The following is a 20905-nucleotide window of genomic DNA, read 5'->3' on the forward strand; positions in this document are numbered from 1 at the left end:
CGTGTTCCCTGCCTATTGTGGAGCTTCAAAACAATCCCATCATGTGTGATTCCCTTTTATAAAGGTGACACCTGGAGACTTAGGTAGGTTAAGCACCTTATCCAATGTCACACATTTAATTGCAGGACTGGAACTCAGTTCCAAGTACAGACTCTTAGCCAATGCCATTCTGCCTCCCAGGACATCAGGGTTGTAAACATCAGTGAATCAAGGTTTTACATTTTCATAGACAAAACATTTGTGCCTGTACTATTAAAGATGGCAATCCTTGACTTGTCTGTGTTCTGAGATATAAAGATGAGAATTTATGGTCTATTGCATCAAATAACTATAACTATAAAGCTCCTCGATAAATCTTTTAAATTATTGCCTGTGTTCCTAAAAGTTCCTCTCCAAATGTAATTTAGTAATAACACTGTAAACTAGCAAAAACTTAAAAATGGCAAAACAGATAAAGCTATAAATTGTGAAAGTGCTTGGGAATTACAGAGCTCGATAACTCCATTTCATATATAAACTAAAAACAAGATTGAAATTTTTCAGTCCTCAAAAACACAAGACAAGAATAAAAAAAAATAATGACATAAACTGAAATGTATCTTCCACAAAAAAATAGTAAAACACACATTTCCTACTGCCCCTAGAGATGGTCACTTCCAGAACTTTCTTTGCCAAAGACTTCTGATGAGGTGTGTGTGTGTGTTTTATTTGCTTGTTGTTTCTTAAGAGAAGCCCTTCTCCCACTCTAGACTTGTAGGAACTATTTCTGTGGTAGCTGGATCATTCAAAACATAGTCCCTTTAAGTATCTGTAATTCACATAAATAGCTTACACGAAGCTCTTGAGGACGTTTAAAATGTTCGAAATTTGAACTACTAATATGTATATGACAATGTTTTCAAATATATTGATGAAATTGACTGCCCTAACCCTTATAATCCTTTATTCTTCAGGCTGAAAGTGCTCACTGTGTCCTGCATTTCAGCCTCAAATTATCCCTTAATAATTTTTGAATAATTAATGACAAAAAATTGCATATTGCTCAAGAGTTATCATTAATTTTGTTAAATATTCTAAGACATGCTAACATATTTTTAAATATATCAAAGATTTTTTAAAATATTATTCAGATGTAAAGAAATAGGATATATTACCACCAGATAACATAGACTAAAAGATAAATATTTCTGAGTTCTACCAATAAATCCCTTTTATCAGCACTTATCATGCAGTTTTTTAGTTGCTACGGGTACCCCAGGTATAGGTCTCAGGTACCCCAAGCAAGACATAAAGTTTATTATGATACATTGTGTATCTCTCATATATTTAAACTTTTCAGAAAATATTTTATTTCATAATTATCAAGGATGACATTATCTGCCAGTTGAGAGTAATAAGCACCTAAAATTGGTGTTTTTACCTAAGAGGGATTCATACTGCTTCTTTTCCTTTGTGTCTTCCTCTGGAAGTAGTTAATAATTTATAACTGTGAAAAGTAATTTTATGATAAAATTTCACAGTAGCTCAATGCTACTGTAGAAGAAGACTGACCAGAGACCTGCAAACTAAGCAACACCAAGTCAAGGAGAAGCCTAAACAATAAGGGAAAGAAAAAGAGTTCCCAGTTCCAAATTCCCACTGCCCTGACTAGGCACCAAGTTACCCTGCCTCTTGGAGCTTTTCCTGTGTCCATGGCCCCCTTCCCACCCTTTAAGAAATCTGACAATTTCAGTCTGCAATAAAAAGAAAGAAATCAGACAATTTCAATCTGCAATAGAGAATTTTTTTCCTTTGACATAAAAATACTTATTTTGAAATGCTTGTTCTATCCTTTAATTCTTGCAAAAGAAATTTAAAAATATGTAATTCAATTGCTGACATATTGTTCAACGGACTGAACACTAATGCTAAAGAAATTGTAAAATGAATATTAAATCTGAAACAATAATATTTTAATGCAAAGCCTAATACCAACGGCAAAAGGTTTATGGACTAAGAAAACCTGTTTTTATATCAAATTGTATAACTTGATTTTCAATTAAATTCATGCTGAAATTAGGAATGATTGAGTAAAGCCATATATTGTTATAGGGATGAAAAATCAGATACTATTTCACTATATTTTAATAATAAGCATAGAGTATACTCAGTTTATATAAACATATTTCTATCATTTCTATCAGTATAATTGGTCATGTAGACCAATTAGACTAAAAATAATTGCATTGAAGGGGCACCTTCTGAGGTTGACTGAAATTCAATCACAGTGAAAGTATCAGTGGACCATAAAATAAGTGAATATCATAGCATTTATAGTTTGCAATTCATTTCATATGAAGGATAAACATGCTCTGGAAACATGATGCCCTATTCAAAGACAAACTAAAACTTTCTCAGTTCAACCCAGTTCGTATCCATATTTTAAATACTGAAATAATCAGGAAAAAATGTGGAATTAACGTACCAAGAAATAAACTATATAAAACTATAAAGTAAAATTCTGAAGAACAATCTAAATAGTAAAACTATGAGGGGTATATATTTTATTTATTTGAGAAATGTGAAGAGATATGAAAATTAAAACAATCTAAGAATTCCCTCATAAATTCCCTTACTGTAATGACCCCATACCTCCCAAACCTCTTTGTTCAATTCAATTGAAGACACTTATTTATAAGGATAAAGAGTCTAAATTTTAAAACTGTCTTTGTTAGACTACAAATTAGTAGTAAGCACACTATCAGTAGTATAACTTTTTCTATGATATGTTAATGGATAAAAATAAAACTATAATAACAAATTGGGGTTTTTGCTGAAGCAAATTATCAATAGAATAAAAATAGGACAAAACTAAGTTATTAGAAAACAAATCCTAAAGATAGACTGCTCGTACAAAAATAGCAAAAAGAAAGTCATACATATTAAAAATCATACATATTAGCGCAAATGTTAGAAGAATTGGCCTGTGTCCAGAAACTGTGTCCTTAAAATTCTCATTCAAAGATATTCACTATAAAAATATGTTGTCATATGGTACTTTAAAAAAATTCACTGAAAGAATTAAGGGAAATTGTGATGTATAATACCCTGAGGTGTTTGGGGGGAGCAGACTATGACAATTTTGTTGCCATTAAAAAATATTTATAATCACATTTTGTGGAAAATGCAAAACTAAAATGGAAGCTGAACACACCCATAACTGTATGGGCCCTTATAACAGATTCTTGTATTGTAATCACTTGTAACATGGCTTTTGCACTATCTTAACAACATTTATAAATCCTCTAAAAATGTATATTGTACATATTTTCAGTAAATCACTTTAACATATAGCAATGTAGCTTTAGAACATTGATAATAACTTTGAACATATCTAGCTTGTAGATGAAAATGAAAAACATATTACACCTTTCTCTAAATAGTATTTGAGGCAGATACCAAATAAATTGTTTCTTTTGAAATCCAAATGTAGAGCAAAAGCAAAATTCTGACTTTAAAAAGTATGAATAAGAAAATATATAATATGCAATGTGTTTAATAGATAAATAATCATTAAGGGCTTCAAAGCACTGAGAACTGGGCCAGGGTCTGTGAAAGCTATGTAGACAACAATGGCAGGGTCCTGCCTTCAAGAAGGTCACATTTTTCATTCTCCAAGTTAACTTTAAAATGCATAATGTTTTCATTCTATACATTAAAATGATCAAAAATGACAAAATACTTTACATTGAGTAATACTGAAAAATAACAGATGTTAGACTCCTAATCAACTCCAATGTAACAACCACATTTAGTTTTATTCAAATTAGTAAAATTTTCTCTGAAAACATTTGGATGTTGGAAAATTTTTAAATCATGGGTGATTTTGAAATTTAACTTTGAATTCAACAATTAATTTTCATTTTGTATCGAAGAAACAGTCATATCACCGGTTTGGCAATTTGTTACTCAGATCATTGGAGAAAACCTCTGAAATGTTGACTGAAATATAACAAAAAAGCTAATATTTTAATGAGAGCTGGAGTATCTTCTGTCGATTCCAGTTAAAAAAGAAAGAAAATATATTAATCAGTAGCAGTAACATCCCAATAAAATGTTTAAGTCTGATATTTTAGCTCTGTGAAATGTATCCTCTGCTCCCTTAAAAAAAATAGTTCTGTATATCCATTTTTCAAAATTTGTTGAAAGTATTACAGACATCTCCTTTTCCCCCTTGACCCCTTCTACCCCCCCCCCCCCCGGCCTTCGCCACACTGTTGCCTGTGTCCATGGGCCAGGCACATACGCATATAAGTTCTTTGGTTAATCTTTTCCCACCCACCCACCCCGGCTTCCCTCTGAGATTCTGAGATTCGTCCGTCTGTTCGTGCTTCTGTGTCTCCGGATCATTTTGGAGAGTGTTCTGCTATGTGAAACAAGCCAGTCAAAAAAGACAAGTACCTCCTGATCTCACTCACATGTGAAATCTAAAGAACAAAATAAACTAATGTGTATCCATTTAGATTTTATTTCCTATAATAGCATTTTCTGTGCAGATTACGTACTTCTGTTGACTGCTTGTTAAGGGGGAAATATTTCAACCAACGCCATTCTTTGATTTCTGTTTAGTATAATGTATTATTTTCTTGAAACTCTCTTGTGGTAAATGAAGTATGAATGTTTACAAAAATCTAATGAAAAATTAATTATTCTTACATTCAAAGAGCTATTATTTCTTTCTTTGCAATCTCCAATTGAATATGACTGAATATGGCTGAATATTTACAACACCATGTTGTAAGGTATTGTGTACTGTACATGTGCTCATGGTTTTCTTCACACCATGAATTCTTATCAGTGCTTAAAAGCATTCAAGTTGATTCTGGTTTTATCAAATTTTTGCATATCTTTAAGTTGGTAACTCTAGGTTTTAGTAATTACCTCAACAAAAATGTCAAAACATGACAACCCAGCCAATCTATAACTACATACACTCTATAATTATAAGTATACATATGCATATATTACATATATATATATATATAACACACATGAAGTTGCATTGATTAAAAGCATAGTAAAAGTTTAGCAAACATTAATTAATTAATTAGATGAACACAGATATACAATCTCAATAATTTGTGACTAAAACCTAATGATAAAAAATACACGTTTTAAATGATATCTTGAGAATCAAAGCTAAAGACTAAAAAGTTATATAATTTTAGAATTCTCCCTTCCAACAGCATTTACAATCAGTGCTGTTTCCAAATTCCTTTATAATTCAAGTTTATAAAAATATTTAAGATAATCTATTTTAAAAATAAAATTGAATGCATTCTGTCAGGAATTATCTTTCAAACAGCATTTTAAGTGATTTTTTTTTTTTTTAAGTAGATGCCATTTATATATTTTTAATTCTTTTCCTAAATAAATTTGCAATGTTTCAAAGGGTATTCAGTGTGCGCAACAGTTTTATGAAAGAACAATATTTTCTCCTACATCTCCATCTGCTGGCTTAGAGAAAAAGTAGATTCCTATCTGCTCTTTCTTTAAATTTAATATTTTATGATTTATTTTTATGGAATTGAAATATAAAATTATTAAATTATTTTTAAATAGACTAATAGCTATTTGTCAAAGTCATTCATGAAATAAATAGAAAGATTTGAACAGGAAATCTAATATTTAATATTTTTAATTCCAAAACCCTATGGGATCAAAGACTCATGTTTACAGCCCATTTTGACAGTTTTATTTTTAATAAGTTTTAGTGATGAGAACAGCATTAAAGTTTATTAAAAAATTTTTAGAACATAAAAGTATGTAATATTTTTTTAAAATCTGCTGTTGATTTTATTAACAATACATAATATGTGGTATAAACACATATGCAACATCAAATTTATTTTTTTCACAAAAAAATTTAATTACTGCAATAAATTGCTTTTGTATAAGAACTACTAGACCATCTTCAATCCTCATACTAAAGCTCTTAAACAAGACCACAGTGGCCAATGCACACTGGAGGCATCAAGGCCTACAAGTCTTTGAAAAGTATTCAAAAGAGCATAGAGGGGAATGGTTGAAAAAGTGAATTAATATAAGAAAAGCATTCATTTAGTCTCTGACAACTAGAGGGCACTCAAATATGGGAGGGAGTGGGGAGAAAGAAATTCTTGAGGCCCATCACTGGTTTCAACTGTTGAACAATCAGATGCTCATATGCTAGTCTTTTTCCCCCTCTAATGTTATGGTTTATATTTTCTCATAATGAATGTTTATGTTTGAACAGCCTTCAGAGGAAAAAATTTAAAAGCTTAGTATTATCTGTACCTAAGAAGAAAAGAAGGAGGAAAGGAAAAGGGGAAGGAGGTGGAGGGGGGAGGTAGGAAGAGGAAGGGAGAGAGAGAGAAAAAAAGAAATTGGAATCTGTCTTTATTTCCCCAGGTTCCCATGGAAACAAATGGGAACAAATAGGTGCTTGCATTATCCCACTGTGATGGTGAAAAAGAAGGATGTGGGAGTTCAGTGCAATGCACAGTCATTTTACCCGGTTCAGAATATAATGACTCCATTTCATTTGCATAACCTTAACCCCTTCAGTAGTCTTGCTGGATCCTTAAGTCGTTGTCAACCTCAGCATTTCCAAATAAACTCCTCCATCTCAGAAATAAAATTAAATTAGCAAACTAATATATTTTCTATTTTGAAATTATTAAAGTATGAAACTCTACTTTCTGAATACGTAAACTTAACCCAGTGTGCTTTTTATGGTTTAACTAGGAGAAAAAGCTACTCTGTGAACACTGGTTGGGGACACATATTTTGACAATGGAGTTTGAGAATAGACTTCCTTAGCTTTCTAGAAGAAATGAAAGAAAGTCATTTTGGTTTTAGCTATCAACATATTTGCTGCTGCTGCTTCCACTTCATATAGGAGAGAATCAAGGGCTCCCCTGACTGAAAAGGCAAGAAAACAAAGGCTAAACCCTGGAGAAAAAAATTTGAGCAGGATTTAAATGATCGAGGCTCATCTGGACAAATTTGATATTAGAGATTTCCATTCCTTTTTTGGACTGTTGACTTTGTAATTGTAGTTTTGCATAAGCACCTCTCTCTCTCTGAAAAGAGTTAAACAATTTTTACATTTTCTGTTGCTCTATGCAAAAATAAAATTAATAAGGATACAAACACTCCATTTCATTTTGCAGTCATCTCTGGAGTGTGAAATTCTAAAAAAAGAAGAAACTGAGCCACAAGAATGTTAAACAATTTGCCTGGTCAATGAGTCCATGCCAACTCCAGAAAATTCTATCCAATGAGCTCTCTTCTGTAACAGTGCCTCACTAGTTCTTTTTAGCAACCAGTAAAATTACTTATGACATGGGTGTTGCAAATGCCGTCATTCTGAAGTCCCACGTGGGAACCTTGAAAATGCCTTCAGTTCCTCACCGTCATTTGTTTTAGTGTCCCAGAATACTAATCCATGGAGGAGTAATTTCAGGATCTGGAGACAGGTATGTTTTAATTTCAGCTTTATTTTCTGAGCAAAACAACAACAAAAATCTGTGCAAAATGAAGATGTCACTTTCAGTTTCTCAGAACTGTGGTCAAAAGAATTGTATGTGCGTGTTTCAATGAAATCCGTCTCCTCATTACGTTATGTATCATTCTGTGGAAGTTCTTTGAGTTACATATGTGTTTAATATATTTACATTTTCTGTCTGCATATCTTACTTCAATAACGTTTATATTAAAAATAAACCTATTCAAAAATAGTGAAACTTGGAACCTAAACTAGTTACCTAACCTAAACTAACCATAACCTTTAATCTTTACAAAGCTCCAATGGTGATTCGACATTTGTTGGACTCAAGGAATTTTCATTTTGCTCAGTGGACATACCCTTTATATCTTATATCTCAGTCAGGCCCTCTCATTATTTTCACCAATGAGTGAACTTAATAATTGACCATTTTCAAAGTGTAGAGATGTCAATTACTTTCACCTCATTTTCAAAATCTACACATTTCCAGTAATAATAGTCTTGCCTTAAGTTTGTTACTTTTCAAAGCATTTTCACACTGGGATATAATTACATACAGTTAGATACTTAGCACAGTTGTATGTCAGTCATAATTCAAGAAAAAAAAACTGGAAACAATATCAAATCAAATGAATAATCTAAATCTGGTGGGTAAATAGGTCAAGTATAGAAGCCTTCAAAAATTAAATGACAGGGGTTTCTTTATACGTATGTATGTCTATATAAATTTTCCAAGATATTCTTATTTTTATGGAGATTTTTTTAAAGCTGCAAATCCACTTGAAGAGTCTCTGTCTCTCTCTCTCTCCTTCCTCCCCCCTCTTTTTCCTGCCCGCCTCCCCCAGCTTCTTTTTTTACTTGGTATCAACATTTGAAGAAAACGTGTAGCCCTGAAACCTTCTTAAATAGGGTCTTTATAAACAATTTAATTATAGACATCTAATCTAATCTGATCATCATAATGACCCTGCTCCAACGGTCAAAGAAAACTGTTTCATTTCTTCATTCATCTGGAGGACGCTGGTTTCAAAATGATTTGAGAATGTTCCTGACACGATCATCCAGCTAACCCATGGAATATATGATTAAGGCTCAATATGAGGAAGTGGGATGGCACCAGTTGTTTGCCCAACGTGGGAAGAGACAGCCGTGGGGCTTTTTTCTGTGGTAATTTTCCACTAGCTCCTTTACACTGTAGCCAAAGTGGGAGGTGAGCCATCTGCAAAGCCCCCTCTAAATTGTTAACTAGGCGCTACAAAGTAAAAACACCAGATCGGGGAAGGATCAGCGCAGCCCAGCCGGCAGGAGATGATGGCAGCTGCCGGGCAGAGGGCAAGCAGGTCCCGCGGCCGCGCTGCGCAGCCCGCGCGGGTGGGGCCGCCGGCCTGTCCACCGACCCTCGGGGGCTGCGCTGCTTGGACGCTAGGACTTTGTAGCCTCGGGGCAGCTTCAACGCCCGCCCCGCAGCGCAGCGCGCAGTGACGGGCGAACGTGGATAACTGACTGCAAAGACTAAAATGGCTGATCGGCGACTTCTCCAGATTTTCAAACTCGGCCGCATCTAACCGCTTTCAGGTCGTTTCCCTGTCGCTGCCCTGGCCTGAGCCGCGCTCCCTGAGAACAAAGCGCATCCAGCCCGCGAGCTGACCGCGGCCCCACCGGCAGAATTGCCCCCTTCGACTGAAGGCTGAAGCTCATCCGAGCGGCGAGAAACTGCCGCGCTCGGCTCCACGGGTACCTGGCGGAGCAGCCCCCGGGCCTGCAGCAGCCTCCCCGCGCGCCCCGCCGCACCGCACCGCGCCCCTCCGGTGGGCGTTATGTAACAGACCCGAGCCCAGCTCCCGAACCATTCAACAGCCCGTCGGGGGGCGGGGGGATAATACAGGGCTCAGGGGTCTGTCGAGGGAACCCGAGCTGGCCTGCAGACTTGCGCCAGGGCCGCAGGCGAGGGCTGCAGCTGCCTGGAGAGGCAGCCCGGCTCCGGCAGTCCCCGCGGGATCTACCCAACAGCCCGACGGCGCGCCCTGGGGAACAGCGTGTTCTCTGCGGGCAGGGTGCCACCAGGCTCGCAAGGTGCGCGAAGAAGGGGGCAGGGGGAAGCATTCAAGATAAACTAGAAATCCCCGAACCTAACGAAGCCCCCCACCCGCCTCTCTAATGCCCACACTCTTCAGTTCCTTTCGCTCCCTCCTCACCCCCCCCCTTCAACCAGCGGGGGTCCCCGAGATTGCAGCCACTTTCCCCCTACGCTGTCACACGCACACGCGCGTGTGCAGTCACTCACACCCACACACTGACACACTGAAAGACGCACACACCACCCACCCCGCGCTCACACTCGCTGGCTTCCGCGCGCGGCACCTGAAATACATGAATATTCATTACTTACAAGCATTGGTGACTGCGAAGCTGTTTGCTACCTCCAGATTGTCGATGTGCGGTGTTAGTCTGAACTCCGAAGTGGAAAACTGAACCATCCCTACCCGAAATGCACTGTATTCTTGATCGGCGCCCCTGGGAAATAGCCCCCCTGTAAAGAACAAATACCAAGCAGGAGAACAGTGTCAGTGCCCAGGAGGGAAAGGAGAGGAGCCCGCTAGTGCCCAGCAGCCCTGGAGTCTCTTATTCACGCTAATAAGCGGAATAAATACATCGAGGGGCTCTGGAAGCAGGGGGTCGGGCATCCACATGACAGCCAAAGGGGTCACCGCACAGATGAGAGTCTGAGGGCAAGGTAGGTGGCCAGAAACACTTGCCTTTCCTGCTAACCACAAGCTTTGCATTCAGACCTCTAGAGAACCTGAGCAAACGGCAACATGCTAAGGCAGGATTAACAAAATGTGGAAGGCAGAAATGAGAAGATATTTTTTTCTCTATAGTATCAAGGCATCGTCTTTCCCCTTTGCTTCAGTCCTAAGAAAAACATGTATAGTCGAGGCAGCTTAAATCTGGAATGCAGTCAAGGTATGACATAAGTCTACATGACATGAATTAATTTGCTCACTGTGAACAAAGATTACCACCAAATTATGCACAATTCAAAAGCAGAGCACAAAGGATACCTACCTATCTGTATGCTGTTAGAAGAGACACCAAAAATTAGTCCCCATAAAACAGGAGAAAGGAGGGCAGATATATGCATAATCTTTTGCATTTCCAAGAAAAGTAGAGCATCCACAAAATATCCCCCTGTTTCCCCCTTTTCCTTCTCTTCCTGCTTTGGCCGTTTTCCTCAGCAAATTAGATCCTCCGCATTTTTGAAACAGCAATTTAGCACCGAGCTGCTACAACCCTGAAGCGAAGGCAGAAGAATTCCTATTTCCCAGGTCCTGCTGGTGGCTGCTGATTCCCTGCGCCCTGTCCCAGCTCCCGAAGTCCAGAGGACTGGCTGGCTGCAGTTTTCAGCGGAGCTGCCGCTGTGGTCCCAGTGCCTGGGAATATTCAGCACCCTCCCGTGCACTCACACACACTCACCCTCTCGCGCGCTCTTCTCCCTCTCTCCTCTCTCTCTCTCACGCGCGCGCGCTCGCGCGCACACACGCACACACACAGACACACACACACACACACACACACACGCGCGCGCAAGTCACCGAGAGGGGCAGGCCGTCCCGGACGCGCGTGCGCGACTCTCAGCAGGCTGCCGGCGCGCGCGCCCACCCCTTCCCCCGCCCCTGCCTTGAATCCCGCACCCCGCACTGCCCTGGCGGTGGCGGCTGCACGGCTCCGAGAAAACGCGGCTCGGAGCCCGGCGGCGGGTTTCCCTCGGCGCGGCCTCGGGTCTCGCGAGCGGTCGCGCCCGCCGCTCGCCGCCGCCTTTCAGCACCGAGGACAGCGCCCCGCGCCCGGCCCTGGCGCGACCTCGGTGCGGCGGGCGCGGAGATGCGCCGGCCGGACCCGAGGCAGAGAGAAGCCCAACTGCTAATTGCTGTTGGCACGGAAGCGTTCTGTCGCCAGGCCCTGCTGTCGTGCGTTCAGAGTAATTCTGATTTCTGTCTTCAGGAGCCTGTGAACCCCGCCTGGCCGTGTAGGAACGCTGCCATGCACCTCGCCGCATCCAGCCAAAAAGCAAATAAGCACAACAGATACCCACTGAAGTGTCCCCAAAATTGTGAACTTTAACTAAAGGTGACATAGCCATGGTCCAGGGAAAACCCCACATTCTACGTTTAGAGGCTAAAGCCGCCTAGGAGAAGATGGAGACTGAATCTTTGAAAGACTTTGCATGGAAATCCAGCCTCTTAGAGCGTGTCCCCCTGGGCTGTGATGCCAACTTGCGGAGCCAGCGGCGTGCGGGAGCCTCTCACCGCCTTCACTGCCGACGAGACAGGCAGGCGTGGTTCCTTAGACGCCCTTTCTCTAGACGGATTGAAAACAGAAGACTTTCCCTTCGCTTCAAGAAGGAAAGGCTCGTTAAGAGAAAGAAATGAGAAGCTGAAACATGTCCAGCAAGGCCGCCGAGCTGCACACTCTCTCAGACACACAGAAACCGGATACCCCTCGCGCTTCGCCTGGGAGCCTGGAAAGGTTACTGCCCCAGGAAAGCAAGCCAAGTTCCCGTCCTTTGGAACTCGCGAGCGCCAGACCACTGGGAAAGCAGGACGAGGTTAGGGCTCGAAAACGTGCGGGATGGGAGTCGTGGGGAGGGCCAAAGACTGGCCTTCCCGCGTGGAGTTCGAGCGCGTGAGGCTGCCTGCCAACCCCCTGGGAACCTGCTCTGCAGATTCCCTCCGCCGCCCCGGAGAACTGTCACTAAAGTTGATGGGGTTTGTGGTTTAAGCAAAGAAATAAAAGGAAGATTGAATACAAGGGACTGTTTCCAGGAGGCAGATCGGAGTCCACAAGAGTAAAGGAGTAACTTGCTGGTATTTCAGACGCCAAGAAAGTCAGCCTGTCCGCTGCCTTCCTGTGCGATCGTCAGATGACTGGCATCCCTGCGGCAGCCTCCTGTTGACTGTATTAGCGAATACTTGGTCCTTAATCACCCTGGGCCTCTATTTCCCCCTTTTAAAAATGAGAAAGATGAGAAAAGTGGCCTTTAGGGCTCTCAAATCCTCCAAATCTTGTGATTTCAACATACGGTTTTCCCTGTTTTTGTTTTTGATATATATCCCTTAAGCAGGAAGTACAAATATTTATAATCTATTACTAAGTTTATGTCCTTCAGATAAAAAAAAAAAAAACCCTCCCAATTTTATCACCAGTACATTATTTTAGTCTGTTAATAAACACTGTATATGAAATGGATTCTGTGAATTAAAATGCATTTAGCCTCTTAAGAATTAAATAAGAATAAAAATAGTAAGAGAGACATACATATTTATGCAATTTAAAAGAATTTAACAAATCTTACCTACACAATCCATAGTTGAGATGTAAGGCACAGCAATGATATGAACTGATTTCCAATTTGAAAACTTGAATATGTATATTAAATATAATAATGGATAACAGCTCAGAGCAAAATGAAAATACTTTTTCAATCATTTTCTCTATTTAATTTTTGTATAAGAAAACCTTTGATTTTTTACAAAGTACCTTGGAATCAAAGAAGTGACAGAGCAAAAGAGAGAGGAGCTTATATGTGGAGAAACAGTGATGTTTAAAGTGTAGTTCAATGTAAATTAAAAAAAAAAAAAAAAAGATGTTTCAAAATCTATTTCTAGTCAAGGGCAATGATGAATTACATTCTATAGAAACAAATGATATAAAATCAATGATATAAAATGAATCATAGAGCATTTTCCCTAGGAAATCTATATGTAAGAACTCAGGGAAAACATTACTGTTTACTGACAAATTATAATTCATATATAAAATGGAAATAAAATATTTAGTAGGCATTACTTGTAATTCAAGTACTATTTTATTAATGTCTTTCACATGGTAGTTATGTATGTATATTTCACAATATATCTGGGTACATTTCCTACAATACTAGCATAATTGTATTGCTATTATAATTCATATAACTTTTTCAAAATTATCATATTTAAATAGCTTATATTTTTCAAACAGAATATTATCAACATAAATGTAATAAATTTAAATGGACTGAAATAAATGGTCATGAAAATAAATTTAAAATGTTATGATTTATTTTGAATGTTTAGAAACCTTTTGTTTGAAGAACATATCTGAAATTGGTCAGTAATAAAATCTATTTTGAAAATTTCAAAGCCACTAAGAGTACAGTTAAATAGAACAGTGTGCTCCAAGAAACAGTTTGCTATTTTCTGCCCTCTGCTGTTCAATTTTGGTAATTATCTAAAATATAAGTATTTTTTTCTGAAGCAAGGGGTAAATTACAGTAAAAAAAAAAAAAAAGGAAGCAATTAAAATATTATTGACCCTATCATTTGTTTGATTGGCTTTTGTTACAGTTGTTGTGCTGTGTGTGCTTAAATATAATTTTTAGCATTAAAGCTAGAAATATATGTAAAATTTCAATTTCTGTTTTACTCAATCTTTGTTTCAATATAGGAAATAATTTCCTCTTAAATCTGTTTTAAAATGTTTGAGCATTTTATATATGTTTACCCACTCTGCACAGATTTAATTTTTGTTCTATAATGAAAAAGCTTTGCATAAAGGAATGTCATTGTGTGGGAGTGGGGATGATAATTTTGGAAAGACTGGCAGAGCAAATTCTGGCTGATTTCATTATCAAAATTGGACTATAAATGTGAGTGCCACAGTTCCTAGTGATGGAGTCTCACCAAAGTGAGATCCTCATTTCCCTTCCTATTGATCCTCTGGAACAGTGAAAATGTAGGCCATCTGAAAGGCCTGGATGCAACTCCACACTAGGAAAGGAGAATCCATGCAAATTTTGGCAGAGGACAACAGAGTTACCAATTCCTGCAGAAGGAACCCAGGTCCCCAAATTGAAACCCTATTGGTTAAGAAAGAGAAAAAAATTTAAATGGAAGAAAGATTCATTCTGGTGAGTTTTAGTTCTTTAAGATAAAGATTAATATCAATATAAATAGTTATTTAGATTGAGGTAATATTATTTTTTGTGCAGCAAAATTTTAAATCACTGATTCAGTAAGATCAATTACATGACCCAAAACATCTATCTAAAGTGAGACTTTTGTATAGTTTTACATGAATTTAGAATAAAGTCCAAAAATCAAAATAAGTAAAGTTTTCATTTTAGGTATTTTTAGGGGTTTTGATTATATGAATTATAGTTTGATTATATGAATTTTATCCCAATAGATAGCAATCATGTACCAGAAATATTTATTGGAAAAGAGTGTTTTGACTCATTAATTAATTCAACTAACTATAAGGGACTACTATATTCCAAATAATGTGCTTGATACAGTGGATAAAAAGATGGACATAACAGAAGCCTTCCTCAAGAAGTTCCCAGATTTATCCAAGTAAGCAAATGTTAAGACCATGTGAGAAGGGCAATAATATCTAAAACAAATAGTCATGTGATTAAGATAATAGGGTGAGGCAAAGAAAAATCTATTATGCACATTTTATCTTGGAGCTCAGGAAGGAAGAGAGTCACCAAAGGTGACACCTAAATTGAGTCAAGTAGAGGTTATCTAGGTGAAGAGATGGGGTATAGCTACTGAGAACACTTCATTTTTTAAAATTCTATTAGTTTTATTGAAGTATAACTGATAAACAAAACAGTAAGATATTTAAAGTGTACAATGTGGTTATTTACTATATGTATATATTGTGAAAGAATTACCCCTGTTAACTAAAACATCCATCACCTCACATATGTACCCTTTTTTGTTTGCTTGTGGGAACATTTAATTTCTACTCTCAGCAAATTTCAGTTATACAATAGTGTTATCAACTATAGTCACCATATTTTGTATATTAGATACTCAGATTTCATTCATCTTATAAGTGAAAGTTTGTACTCCTGTGCCAACCTCCTTATTTTCCCACTCTCCAGCCCCTGGCAACCACTTTTCCACTCTCTGTGAGTTTGACTTTGTTTGTTTGTTTGTTTGAAGATTCTGCATGTAAGTGATACTATATAGTACTTGTCTTTCTGTCTGGCTTATTTCACTTAGCATAATGCCCTCTAGGTTCATCCACACTGAGGCTGAATAATATTTTGTTGCATGTGTACACTGCATTTTAATGATCCATTCATACATTGACAGACACTTAGGTTGTTGCTATACAAGCTAGCATGCAACACAATAGGTTGACTATTGTGAACATGCAATAAACATAAGAGTACACATACCTCTTTGAGATAATAGTTTTATTTCCTTTGGATATATGGCCAGAGAGAGAATTGCTGGATTATATGGTAGTTCTATTTTTAATTTCTTGAGAAACTTCCATACTGTTTTTCAGTGGCTATACTAGTTTAAATTCCTATGAACAGTATACAATGGTTCCCTTCTTTCCATCCTCTCCAGCATTTGTTATCTCTTGTATTTTTAATAATAAGCATCCTAAAAGGTGAGAAATGATATCTCATTGTGGTTTTGATTTGCATTTCTTTGATGATTATTAATATTGAACACTTTTTCATGTAGCAGTTGGCCTTTTGTACATCTTCTTTGGAAAAAATGTCTTCAAGGTCTTTGCCCATTGTTTTATTTATTTGTTTATTTATTTATTTATTTTTATTATTATAATAAATGAATTTCTTCTATATTTTGATATTAACCCCTTATCAAATATATTATTTGCAAATATTTTCTCCTATCCATAGGTTACCTTTTTATTTTGTTGATAGTTTCCTTTGCTGTACAGAAGCTTTTTAATTCGATGGAGGCCTACTTGTTTTCTTTTAGTGTAAAATCCAAAAAATTATTGCCAAGGTTGATGTCAAGGAGCTTACTCCTTATGTTTTCTTCTAGGAGTTTATGGCTTCATGTCTTATATTCAAGTTTTTAATCTATTTTGAGTTTATTTTTGTATATTGTATACGATTAGGGTCCTTTCATTCTTTTTGCAAATGGGTGGTCCAGTTTTCCCAAAACCATTTATGGATGAGACTATCCTTTCCCCCATTGCATATTCTTGGATCATTTGTTGAAAATTAATTAACTTTATATATATGGGTTTATTTTTGGCTTTCTATTTTGTTCCATGGATTTATGTGTCTATTTTAAAGTCCAGTGCCATACTGTTTTGATTACTATAGCTTTGTAGTATAGTTTGTCCTATATCACCATCTTGGTTGACCCCAGGATACTTCCTTTAAATGCAAAGATATCAGGGAAAACACGTGTGTTGTCTAAGAATTACAAGCAGCACAGTATTCCTAGAATGGGAACTGTGAGTCAAGGAGTAAAGGAATAAGCCAGACAATGGATATAAATGTGTAGTTTATACTATAGGAAAAGGGAACCATTTTGAGGGTTTAAGTCGAGAGGTGAGAACTTAAGATTTCCATTTTAGATAGAACATATGGGAGGCTATTTGGAGAATATATGCATGGGGAACCATGTTGAATATAGGGAGGTCAGGTAAGAGGCTGTATTTCTGGTGGGGATGATGAAATCTGGATTAAGGGAGTAATAGTACAGATAAGCAGAAAAGGTTGGTTTCAGGAAATATTTAGGGTGGAAACTTAGTAACTTGTTTTTTGTTGTTGTTTTCTTTTTAAATTTATCTTTACTGTTGAAAGTATTACAGGTATCCCATTTTCCCCTCAATTGACCCCCTCCACTTGCTCCCACCCCTTCCCCAGGCCTTCACCCTGTTATTGACTGTGTCCATGGGTTATGCATATATGCATATAACTTCTTTGGTTAATCTCTTCCTTCCCTCCAACCCCCTTCCCTCTTTCTTCTGAAATATGATCGTCTGTTGCATGCATCAATGTCTCTGGATCTATTTAGTTCATCAGATCCTTTTGTTCGTTAGCTTCTTCTTAAAGACCCTTCAACATTTCCTGTAGTGCTCGTTTGGTGGTGATGAACTCCTTTAGCTTTTTCTTATCTGTGAAGCTCTTTATCTGACCTTCAGTTCTAAATGATAGCTTTGCTGGGTAGAGCAATCTTGGTTGTAGTTCCATGTTTTTCATCACTTTGAATATTTTTTGCCACTCCCTTCTGCCCTGCAAAGTTTCTGTTGAGAAATCAGCTGACAGTCATATCGGTGCTCCCTTGTAGGTAACTAATTGCTTTTCTCTTGCTGCTTTTAAGATTCTCTCTTTGTCTTTAACCTTTGGCATTTTAATGATGATGTGTCTTGCTGTGGGCCTCTTTGGGTTCCTCTTGTTTGGGACCCTCTGTGCTTCCTGGACTTGTAAGTCTATTTCTTTCCCCAGGTAGGGGAAATTTTCTGTAATTATTTTTTCAAATATGTTTTCAATTTCTTGCTCCCTTTCTTCCTTCTGGCACCCCAATAATATGAATGTTGGGCCTCTTGAAGTTGTCCCAGAGGCTCCTTATACTATCTTCATATTTCTGGATTCTTTTTTCCTTTTGCTCTTCTGGTTGGGTGTTTTTGTTTCCTCATGTTCCAACTTGCTGATTTGATTCTCAGCATCCTCTACTCTACTGTTGATTCCTGTAAATTATTCTTCGTTTCAGTTCCTGTAGCTTTCATTTCAAATTGGTACTTTAAAATGTTACCGATTTTCTCAGTTATTTCCCTAATAGTATGCTTAAACATCCTTATAAACAAAATTCTGAACTCTGTATCTGTTAGCTTGCTTGGATCTATTTCATTTAGTTCCTCTTCTAGAGATTTCTTCTGTTCTTTCCTTTGTGACCTGTTTCTTTGGCTCCACATTTTGGCTGCTTCCAGGTGTTTGTTTCTATGTATTAGGTAGAGCTGCTACGTCGCTGGAATTTATAGAGTGGCTTTGTGTAGTAGGTGTCCTGTAGGGTCCAGTGGCTCAGCCTCCCCAGTCACCTGAGCTGGGCCTTCTAGGTGCTCCCCTGTGTGGGCTGTGTGCACTGTCCTGTTGTAGTTGAGCCTTGATTGCTGTTGGTGTCACTGGGAGGAACTGACCCCCAGTCAATCAGCTGTGAGGACCAGCTGCAACTACAGCCAAAGAGCTGCTGTGCTGGAGACACCCCTATGGAGCAGGATTTACTTCAGCGGAGCTTTGGTGTTCACCAAGTGCGCCCCTTGAGTGTGTCACTCGTGGATGTGGTAGGGCTGTAATCCAGTGTGGTCGAGTCTGACCACCAGGTGCACTGTCGCTGGGGCCTCCGGGGAGGTGCAAAGTCAGCCTCTGCCAGTGCCTTGCCCAGGGCCACCCAGCCTGAGCTACACAGCAAACCGTAGTTGGCTGCTACTTGTGCTGGGCTTGGAGGTGTCCAGGAGAGGCCAAGCTATGAGCCAACGCAGGCTGCCACTAGTGCCAGGCCTGGGGCCGCTTATCAAGCCATATGGGGCCCGCTGCTGCTTATTTGAGAGATTTTAGGAAAGTCCTAAGCATGAGGCTCGAGAGGCCACTTGCACAGAAAAGCCCCTGGAAATGGCCTGGGTGAGCTGCAGGTGGGGAGGGGCGGGGCCTCCGGGAATCACGGGGCGGGGCCAAAGGTGCGAGTCAGGTGCTGGCGATTCAAACATGGCGCCTGCCTGCCGGCCGTGTGCGGGGAGGACTCGCCACAGGAGCCATGGCCTCCGCCAGCCCTTCTGCCCGGGAGGAAGCCGCCCTCCGCCTCTCGCCCGGATCCCAGGCAGGTTAGTTCCCCCCGAGTGTCCCGGGTCCTTTCAGGCTGCTGCCCGGCGCTGGGCTCAGAGGGAGCGTCCGAGTGAGTCCGTGCCGGGCCCTTTAGAGGAGCTGCTGGGGCTCCCGCAGCCTCCGCGACCCTCAGGGACAGTGCCCTCTGGTTTCACAGCCCGGAGTTGTGGGGACGTCTCTTCCCGGCCTGGAGCCCTGGGCTGGGGGCCTGCTGTGGGGCTGGGACCCCTCCGTCCTCCGGGAAACCCCCACCGCTGAGATTCCCTCCTGGGTCTAAACCGCGGCACCGGGGGTGGGCCCGCGGCCGCGTCTCCGCCCCTCCTCCCGGTCTCGGTGTTTCTTCAGCTCCCTGGTTGTGGGGCTTCTGTTCAGCCGGATCTCAGGAGGCTCTGGGTGACGTTGGTTCTGTGTTTTAGTTGTAATGTTGATGTGGTTGCGGGAGGCGGCGGGTGCGGCTGTTACCCACCCGCCATGTTGATTCTGAACTTGTTTTTCAACGTGCACGTGATGGAGGAAAGGATTCGGGTGAGACAAAGCCTGCTCCCAGGGTGCGAGGCCGAGTGTCCAGGACAGTGTCGTCTCATCTCAGGACGATGTGTAGAGAGTACAGAAAATAGATATGTAGGCAAGGTGACGTGTTCAGTTTTGCTCATGTTGTGTTTTCAGGGTCTTTGGGTCACATCCACTCAAGCTGCTGTGTTAGCACTTGACACTGATTCTAATACTCAGAGAAGAGGCCTTATCTGGATGTTAATTTTGAGAATCATCAGCCTGTGGGGTTTTATGATAGTTACTATTTCTTGAAAAGTCAGTTAGAGCAAAAAAATAAATGAAAAGAGAGAGGACACATGAATACCTTAAAAGTCCTGATTTCAGTTAATACTGATAAAGGTACAATCATTATCCACTCATTTGAAGTGGTACCAGGCTGTTTCTTGAGCATTTGTCTACTATATAGTTCCCCATTTTAGTCTCTTTAAAGTAGAACAAGAATTTAAAAATATTTGTGAAAAGATCTGAACAATAAGTTTTTTAAACTTTAAGATTTTTTAGTATTTGATAATCGTGTTGCTCACTCAGTATAAAATTTTTTTTACCCACTTGTGTCTGATCCTTTCCAGAAACATTCAACATAGTTTTCGACAATTATCTTTTCACATGTTATCAATTTACAACATATTTTAACTAAATTATATAGTAACATTATCAAACTCAATTGTAATAAAGTGTTTCTTTTTTTAAAATACACTTGACTCTTACTGAAGGGGTGACAGCAGAAATTCAAGGGCAAGTCGTTAGTCAAAAGTACTCTTCCACTGTTGTTTTTCATATAATGTAAGACGGGACAAAAAGGAGAAAAATAAATAAATAAATAGCATAAAACATAGCTACACAGTTTCCACATTTATAGATGACTAAAAGACTTAAATAGGTAATCAGAGCCACTTTCTTCAAACACTCCTTCCATATCCACATTGTTTTTGTCAGCACTTTAGATAGAATTCTTTATTTGGTGTATGTGACCCATTCCTGCAAGATCTGAGTTCTTGACGTTCTTCTGGGTTTTTTATAGTTTTCTTTTGTCTGGACAAGAGCCTTCTAAGAGGCACTGTAGTGAATAGTGAAATTTCTCACTTCTGTATTGTATTTCACACTTCCCCTCCTCTCAATCCAGGATATCATTTCTATTTTATAATAGGTGCTGCTTTGTATGTACAATTTTATGGTCCAAT

General features: G+C 39.1%; 1 protein-coding gene across 8 annotated transcripts in view; it reads right to left on the minus strand.

Annotated features, from left to right (window-relative positions):
* Positions 1-10989, minus strand: part of GRIA2 (glutamate ionotropic receptor AMPA type subunit 2) — a 112373-nt gene extending 101384 nt beyond the window's left edge. For all 8 annotated transcript variants that reach the window (XM_016200320.2, XM_016200321.2, XM_016200322.2 and 5 more), the window contains exons 1-2: positions 10595-10989; positions 9918-10058 (exon numbers count right to left, since the gene is read on the minus strand). In XM_016200320.2, the coding sequence (XP_016055806.1) occupies positions 9918-10058; positions 10595-10682 (229 nt within the window). In that variant the 5' untranslated portion in view covers positions 10683-10989. The remainder of the gene's footprint in view (positions 1-9917; positions 10059-10594) is intronic.
* Between the last annotated feature and the right edge of the window lie 9916 nt (positions 10990-20905).

This window comes from Miniopterus natalensis, chromosome 4, assembly GCF_054644295.1.
Source record: "Miniopterus natalensis isolate mMinNat1 chromosome 4, mMinNat1.hap1, whole genome shotgun sequence".
NCBI lineage: Eukaryota > Metazoa > Chordata > Mammalia > Chiroptera > Miniopteridae > Miniopterus > Miniopterus natalensis.